Below are 8,863 nucleotides of genomic sequence, written 5' to 3'. Positions count from 1 at the left end.
GGTTTTATGGGGTTTTTTTTTTTTTTTTGTCCTGTGTGACAGTCGTGCCGCACAGGAAAAGTTCTGTAAAAGGACATTTTACTGGACTCTGTCTTTAATTTATGGATAAAACAATAAGTGAGATTACATAGTCATAATGGGGACAAGATCAGAGAGGCCAGATTGAGATGGTCTGGATATGTGCAGAGGACGGATAGTGGTTATATTGGTAGAAGGATGTTGGAGATGGAGCTGCCAGGCAAAAGGTCAAGAGGAAGGCCAAAGAGGAGATATATGGATGTGCTAAAAGAGGACATGAAGTTAATTGGGGTGAGAGTAGAGGATGCCGAGGATACAGTTAGGTGGAAACAGATGTTTTGCTGTGGTGACCCCTAACGGGAACAACTGAAAGAAGAAGAAGAAGACCAAAAATAATATGAAAATACTTAGCTAACCCCTTTTAATATCAAAATGACAGTGATGCTAACTAAATAGCTGTGTAGGGATCTGTTGCTCTGTCATAAGCTGCAGTTTAAGGTAAAAGACTAATTTTAACCTGGAACAAAATCACATATTTCTGTGGTTTAAACGGCACCTGTGGTTTGGTCTAAACTCAATTGCTGTGTCCTGTAGAAATACTGTTTAAAAATGATACGGGTCAGGTGCTCTAAGCAAAATCAAAAGCAGGAGATGTGGATTGTTGTTTGTTGTTCAAATTGGAGGCAACATGCATTTACAGTATGAAAGGGTTTACTATTTGGTGTAATTTTATGTTTGCTTTTTTAAGCACTTATGCCTTTATAGAACTGGAGACAATAAAGCTACCATTGCTTTGTCTCTTATCTCACACATTATAAACTGTATATATTTTTATACTATAAATAAATAAATAAAATAAGCAAAGCTGAGAACAAAAACATATTAATGGTTTGTATGGATTTATTAGTCTGGATGTCTTATTAATAAAACATACAGTTTGGTCATGAAAAGGTTGTGAACATATAGGTGAACTCAGAGTTTAGCATATGTGATTATTTACTTAAGTAAAAGTAACAATACGTATTGCTACTTTTACTTTTACTGTGGTACCACAGTGTAAAAATACTGTTACAAGTAAAAGTCCTGCATTCAAAATGTTATTTAAAAGTGCAACATTATTAGCACCAACATGTACTTTAAGTACCAAAAGTAAAAGTAGCCTATTCATTATGAAACTGTCACATTTCAAATAAATAATTTGATTGACAATTTAATTATTGTATTATAATTATTGATGCATTATTGTGTTCATCACTTTAATATTGCAGCTTGTAAAGGTGGAGTTAATTGTAACTATCTCACATGCCTATAATATGAAGTAGGCTACTGCTGGGTAGCTTGTGAATTTCCCACCAGGACTCAATAACGTTTTATGGTTATAGTTATCAAATAAATGTACTGGAGTAAAAAGTAAAATATTTGCCTCTGAAATGTGGTGAAGTCAAAGTATGAAGTAGCAGAAACTGAAAAAAAATAGATACATCAAAACTGTAGGCTACTTAGTTTTATCAGCTATAGATTTGGCTTGTTTAGTCCGTTACGTCCTGTCAATACCTTGTCAAGCCAGTCGGTTGCTAGGCGACAGAGTAACAACATGGCGGAGAACAAGCAGAGTGCAGGTTTGTGCGAGCTAGCTAACTAGGCAGTTTTAGACAGTTTATCTGGAGAGTTCAATTCTCATCTCAATGAAAGGGGCCGTTTCAGTTTATCTAAAGCCTCATCGTGCCATAATAATTTTGTCTTCAAAGTTATGTTTCGGTGTTTTCTTGCAACCAGACACCTGAATTAGTAAGAGGCTGGCTAAAGCTAAGCTAACACTTAGCTTCTGTTCCTGTGTGTTGTCTTTTGTTGCATAGTGTCAGATGCCCACAAGAAGATTAAAGCAGCGTTTGAAGCGTTTGACTATAAGTCTAACAACACAGTGGATGTCCGGTGAGGTCCTACAGTAGTGATCGTTCACATCCTGCTCCACTATTGGTGGAATGAGCAAGGTTGGCAACTACAGCTCCCCAAAGCCGGAGGTTTACCCAGTATCATTTGGGTTTACATATTTTGTTTAACTGGAGATTTGTTGCTCCACTTGAAATACAATCACCTCCTATGGCCCCCCATCCTTCATCTTGTGACCCTGTCTAGTACAGGGATGTTGTTGGCAAAATCTAATTTAATTCTTTTAGTTAATATGGAGCTCATTTATTTTTATAGTCTAACTAAAGCTGTGTTGTATAATTTGCCTCCATTTTCCCGGTGTCAAATAAGTTTAAAAAACTGGGGGAAGGTCACAATTCATCACAGTAATGTGAGACTTCAACTAACAGTAATGTTCATTATCAATATATCTGTCAGTTTTCTTTAATAATCAAGTTCTTGTTCAGTGTTTAAAATGCCACAAAATAGTGAAAAATACCCATCATTATTTCCTGGAGCCTAAGTTAACACCTTCAAATTAAAAACCCAACACTAGCCTCAACCAGCAAATATTCCCACGTGAGAAGCCGGTACTAATGAATTTTTGGTCTTTTTTAGTTTAAAAACATCTAAATGATATAACATCTAAATAATATAATCATGAAATATAAAATAATTTGGAAACACTCATGTAAAGAGCAATGATTAAAATTATTTACTTTCCACCAGTGATTAAAACATTCCTTTGAAACATTTAGGTCACATCCCGTAGTTTCAGACAGTGAAAACATAACAAGAACCACTGAGTCTCACACCAGCAATGACACTCTGGGCTTTACATAGAGAATAAAAGTACACTGAGTGAACAGAATGAAGGTGTAGTTTATGAGGAAAACTACATCCATTTTGACCTGTAGCACATTTAAGTACCTCCCAGTTGATTTTATTCTCCTTGGTGGGGAGTAAACTGAAATACCTTTGATTTACCACTTGAGATAATGCAGTTTTTAGAAAGAGATGAGAACAGAGCTCATTGATTGTGAGGAATAAAGCTGGTAGAGGAGGACTAGGCCAAGCAATGGCTTGTGGGACTTAGACCACACAGGGAGATAAGTGCTGTCACAAATGGTCTTTAACATGAAGTTGTGATTTTAGCTCAAGCACTTTTGTTCATTTCCTGTTGTTTGCTTTTAGGGAGATTGGCACCATCATCTATTCTCTGGGCTGCTTCCCCACTCAGAAAGACCTACATGACTTTATAGCTGAGGTCAGAACTGTCTCCTTATATTTTAACCAGAATTCATCAACAATCACTGAAATGCAACAAGCAGTCAGTGCTCACGTGCACATTTAAAAAAGGATTCTAATGCTTCATATGTTTCTGAATTGTCTTTGTAAAATCATTCCAGAGTCATGTTTGAGAATCTACTGCACCTTTGCAAATGCAAAATTAGAGCCAATATGATGTATGTCTAGAAAGTGTGACATATAGAGAAAGTGTTCTTGACTTTCACATGGCGATATGTATAAGCAGCCAGTTTTATAAGTTTAATTATTCCCTGTGGCCATGTCCCGTTCGACCAGGTGGAAGAGGACCGCGCAGGATTTATCCATATATCCAAGTTCCTCCCAGCCATGACCAAAGTGCTGTTGGAGAACAGGTAAGACAGTTACCTCCTGTGTATACTTTGGTTTAGACAGATGCCATTCATGTTGTTATCTGTAAGTAATATGAACACACTGAGGTTGGAGAGTGGGAAGAAGGCCATGTTATGGCTAAAACAGGTGTTCGTGTTAATGCCAATCATGTGTGTTACTTATGGAGCAAATGAATGGCCTTCATTGGTATGGATTGCTCAGATTGGCTTAATATTCGGTAAAGGTAATGAGGTTGTTAGTGCGGTGCTTCACAGATTAGATGTACTGTGTAAAGGTTGTCAAACACTACCACTGTGCTGTGTTTTGAACATTTGACTTTTAAGCTTTTGCTTTCCTGTGCTTAAGGATGCTCATCTGATTCAAATGGAAAATTTAACTTTTTACAGTTGTGTAGTCTACAGTGACAGATGCTGTAATTTGGATTTAGACATATTCAGGGTTATTGATAGGCAGTAGTTTAGACTTGAAAATTGCTAACATGCTGGTACTCTCGAACCACAGGGAAAGGACACAGATACCAGCTTTTTTTGTGTGTGTGTGTGTGTGTGTGTGTGTGTGTGTGTGTTAGGTTTCCTCCCATTCCTGAGGAACGTCTGTTTCAGGCCTTTGAGGTGAGACCACATGGTGTTTCTTGTGTATTCTCCAGTATTTTTGTACTTTAGGAGTAGTAGTTAGAGACTCTTAGAGCAGATTGATGCTAATATCACTGTCTTAGTTGCTGATACTTATTAAAACAACATTTGCACTGTGTTTCCAGGTTCTGGACAAAGAAAAGAAAGGATACCTGGAACGTGAGGAGCTGTCAAATTACATGACAAAGGAAGGTAACACTGAAGCTTTCAGTTTACACCTGGTGGGGTAAAAGCAGCAGATATTTCCCCTTACGTCCACCAAGCAACTTGTAATGTAGGAACTGTTTTTAACCACAGCTGTGTTGTTTGCTCATTGCTGTCTTTATATCAGGTGAACCCTTCACTCAGGTTGAGATGGATGAGATGATGGCAGCACTCACTATCGATGAGAAGGCGCATATCTCTTACAAAGACTTATTCGGGCTTCTGACTTCGTAGACAGTGTTGCACAAATATTACTGACACGCCTGTTTGTGTGTGTTTGGTCTTTATGTTCATATCTGGATGTTTTAGGGTGGGCTAGAATTTCTGATACTATATAATAAATGTTCATTGCTAAGTTGTTGGTTTGTGTTTCGAATTGAGCCCCTGTGTAACTGCATAGTTTACAACTCTATCATTTATGTTCCCATATTTACAATATGTAAATATTGTACCCCACTTCTCTTTTCTTGTTTTTAAGTCTGATATGGTAGAGGTGTGCTGAATCACATTAAATTGGAAAGTACCGTTCATGTACACTATAAACTGACTGAATTGATGCCGTCCACTTTTTGCATTTAAATGAAGTCAGAAATCAGGATCACCACACACTTCCCATCAAATACATCACACACAGTTGGTTATAATCTTGCCATTGAATGGAATTAATATGTAAATTAATTCAGACCGATTGTGTGCAGGGATCTACCTCTTTAATGTATGACTACACATTTTTACTTAAGTTTAATTCAAAAGCTCTAACAGCTTAAAACCTGGCTGTTGTATTGTATCACTGTGCCAATAGAAGAAGCAGCAGAATCATCACCCTCATCATCCACTCATACTGCAGTAGGTGGCGGCATACACCGCTTAAGGTGTTCAGTAGCCTGCCATGTCACCTAAGAGAAAGAAAAAGAAGAGGAGTAAAACATTTCTCCTTCCTGCTTCATCTGCACATTGTAGGAAACTTATCCAAAGTTTCCATCTGAGAGACTCTGAAAGTAACAAGCCGTAACCCAACTGTGACAAACTAATAGCTGTCAACATGGGCACAAATACACTGTGCAAAGCTGTGAGAGGTATGTGTATGCGGAGCCACAGTAAAAGTGGAGCTGAGAGAAACACAGCTATGCTAACAGCAGCTGAGGAACTGATTGCGGCCATGGAGCCGGTGTTCTGCTGAATCTTCATACCCGTCATTATTCCATACCCAAACTGTCTGCGCATGCGCATTAGGTTCTGCGCATGCGCAGTTATGGACTGACTAACCCCACCCCGATCCACCCCCCTAACCCTAACCACTTTGTGAACGGTGGGTAGCACGTCTTGATAGGTAACAAAATCTGACAAAACCATGGCAGCGGCCGATGGCCCGGCAGCGGCCCTGGAGCTGGCAGCTGCCGAGGGGCCGGCACCTTTTCATACAAATATTGTATACTGACAAGTTGAGGACAGTCTTTTCTGTTTATCCTAAACAGTGAAGATCCATGTGCACATGCTAATTTTGATACATTAATGCATAATAAATTTCACACTGTGAAATATATATCCTTTTGTTAGTCTTCTCTTTTCAAAATAAAAGAACACGCCTCACACCAATATGCATGTTTTTGGACTGTGGGAGGAAACCGGAGCACCCGGAGAAAACCCACGCAGGCACAGGGAGAACATGCAAGCTCCACACAGAAAGGCTCGAACCCGGAACCTTTTTGCTGTGACGCAACAGTGCTAACCACTGTGGCGCTGTGCTGCCCTACTGCCTAATTAATTTGCTTATTTGCTCTACTAAATTACAACATGTCTGTCACCTATAATTCACTGAAGCTGTCATTAAATTACATGTCTGTCATGTACTTTAGTAGAGCATATTGCCTAATTGATTAATTTGTTTATTTGCTCTCATATTACTAAATTACATGACATGTCTGCCAGGTCATGTAATTTAGTAAAATATTTTGCCAGATTGATTCATTTATTAGCTTTACTAAATTACATGACATGTCTGCCAGGTCATGTAATTTAGTAAAATGTATTGCCTAATTGATCAATTTGTTTACTTTAATGTTACCAAAGGCTATCATTCAAATTTGTTAAATAACTAGCAGACACCGCTCTCAGTTGAAGCTGGTGTTAAAAGTGTTACCACCCTATCAGGCCTCAGCTTTCCAGAGCTCTTTAAAGCTGTTCACTCAGCTCTTGGATTTCTTCTTCTAATGCGTCATTTTGTCTGTGGAGTTCATCTTTTGTTGCCTCCATTGTTGTACACCTCTCCTCCAAAGCTTTTTCTTATTTCAGTTTTTTACGAAGCTTCTGGAGTTGTTTATGTAGAGCTTCATTCTGCTTGCTCAAGGCATTTTTCGTCAGTTTCATTGAATCATAGGTGATGCCAATAACTTTTTCACCTTGGAGTGAGCAGTAGACTGCATCAGTCTTGCTGTACAGGAGATTGTTTTCTTCTTCCAGGGCATCATTCTTTTCTTTCATTGCATTAATCTTTTCTACTAAGGCTTGCTCCTTTGAAAGCTGCTTCCCCAGCTTCTGAAGTTCTTTTTGTAGAATGCTGTTTTGGTCAATGAGAGCCCTGTTCTCTGCCTTCAGTGACTTATGATTTGCCTTAGAAGCCCTCAGATTTTCCAACTGCTCTTTGAAAATCTGAATTTCATTAGCCATTCTCTCATTTTTTTGTTTCAAGGCATCCACCTGCTCCTTCAGCATGTCACACTTGTAAGTCCAGTCTTCTTCATTTAAAAGCTTTTTGAAGAGCTCACTGTGTGTTTTAATCAGGACTTTGCTTTGTGCCTGAATGGCTTTCTCCTCAGCTTCCAGTTCTTTATATCCTGCTTTTAAAGTTTTCTTGATTTGGAGCTGTCTGTTGACGACCTGGATTTGCTGTTGCAAATTGTCGTTTTCTTTCTTCAAAGCCTCCATGCGAGACATACGTTCCTTACACTGGTCTCCTAAGATATTTACATTTTCATACTCTTTATTGAGATCCTGGAGTTCCTTCTGCAGGGCATCATTTTGGTGACTCAAGGCCTTTTGTGACACTTTTATGCATTGTTCATTTTATGCAAAGCTTTTTCATTATGAAGCTCTTTGCAGATCTCCTGAATATCATGTCACAAAGCATCATTCTGCTGGCTAATTGCATCTTTCTCTGCTTTTGCGACATTGTAGAATTCATCCAAAGCTTTGACATGTTGATATCTTTCCTTGAGCCCCAGGATTTCCTTTTGTATGGCTCTGTTTTGCTTGCTCACTCCTTCTGTTGCCTTCTTCTTCGTGGCAGCACACTTTTCCTCCAAAGCAGATTCACTTTGGATTTTTTCCTGCAGGCGCTTAAGTTCTTGCTGGAGCTCCTCATTCTCTTGTCTCACAGCTTGACCTTCTGTTTTTATTGCAAGAAACATGTCCTCTGTGACATTTAGTCTCTCCTTGATGTCTTGAATTTGCTGTCGCAGAGTGTGATTTTGACGGTCCAGTGCCTCTTTTGATGACTTCATATCTTCAAACACTGCATCCAAAGAGCTGTTTGGTTTGACCTCACCACAGAGGTTCTTCAATTCATTTTGAAGGGCGCTGCAGCCTCTTCTTCTGCTTTCATTTGCTCATATTTTTTCTGCAAACTTTCAGTGTTGTGACACTGTTTTCTGAGCTCCTGAATTTGGAGGCGCACTGCTTCAAGCTGTTGGGTTATTGCCTGTATGCTCACAGTTGTAGCACTGCAGTTGCTCATTGTCTCATATGAATACTCATAAATTTCTGTATCATTATCACTGTCCATAGAATCCGGAAAATGGTTGGTCTGTTGAATACAACTCATTTTCTGTTCTCTTAAAGCTACTTAGTAAAAACACTTGTCTAGGTTTACCACAGAAATACAGTAGCAATCTGCACTCGGGGTTGAAGGGTTATCTAACCAGCAAAGCACAGTAAAATATATGTAAAAATACTCAGTGTTAAAGTTTGAGTGTTTCTTCAGTTCGCTGTTGTACAGTGTTATATATAATTGCAACATCAAAGCCACTTTTCGCATGATGACATCATCAGTATTAGCGATGTCAGCACCCAGGATAATATTTACAATGTTGTTCACCACAATATTACGTTAGTTCTATGTCATTGTTTATTTAGTTGCTGCCTCGGATTATTGGTGAATGGCACCCCCTGCTAGCTAGCTAGTTACATTAGCAGTTGGTGTTTATGTGCATGGCAGTCACCAGTGATCACAGCATCTTACTGCAGAGACTTGAACATGTTATTGGGATTAAAGGAACTGCGCTAAGTTGGTTCAAATCTTATTTATCAGAAAGATTTCAATTTGTTCATGTTAATGACGAATGTTCCACACAAACTGAAGTTAGTCACAGTGTTCCACAGGGCTCTGTGTTAGGTCCAATTCTCTTCACTTTATACATGCTCCCTTTAGGCAATATTATCAGGAA

The 8,863-nt window shown here is 38.8% G+C and overlaps 2 protein-coding genes across 2 annotated transcripts; one reads left to right on the top strand and one right to left on the bottom strand.

Annotated features, from left to right (window-relative positions):
• The first annotated feature begins 1,456 nt into the window (after positions 1-1,456).
• On the top strand, positions 1,457-5,866 carry drc8 (dynein regulatory complex subunit 8). The gene is made up of 7 exons (XM_020589949.1): positions 1,457-1,637; positions 1,875-1,950; positions 3,121-3,193; positions 3,511-3,587; positions 4,154-4,196; positions 4,343-4,409; positions 4,549-5,866. The coding sequence occupies exons 1-7, from the start codon at positions 1,613-1,615 to the stop codon at positions 4,653-4,655; spliced, it is 468 nt and encodes a 155-aa protein (XP_020445605.1). The 5' UTR covers positions 1,457-1,612; the 3' UTR covers positions 4,656-5,866.
• Positions 5,867-6,096: 230 nt separating this feature from the next.
• Positions 6,097-7,921, bottom strand: LOC109954495 (daple-like protein). Its single transcript, XM_020589852.1, has 2 exons — positions 7,735-7,921; positions 6,097-7,465 (listed from the first exon to the last, which is right to left on the bottom strand). Exons 1-2 carry the CDS (start codon positions 7,919-7,921, stop codon positions 6,705-6,707), a joined length of 948 nt encoding a protein of 315 aa, XP_020445508.1. The 3' UTR covers positions 6,097-6,704.
• Positions 7,922-8,863: the final 942 nt, after the last annotated feature.

The sequence above is a fragment of the Monopterus albus genome, unplaced genomic scaffold, assembly GCF_001952655.1.
Source record: "Monopterus albus unplaced genomic scaffold, M_albus_1.0 scaffold10.1, whole genome shotgun sequence".
NCBI classification, from domain to species: domain Eukaryota; kingdom Metazoa; phylum Chordata; class Actinopteri; order Synbranchiformes; family Synbranchidae; genus Monopterus; species Monopterus albus.
Note: the sequence above shows the minus strand (reverse complement) of the source record. Positions and strands in the feature narration are given on the sequence as shown.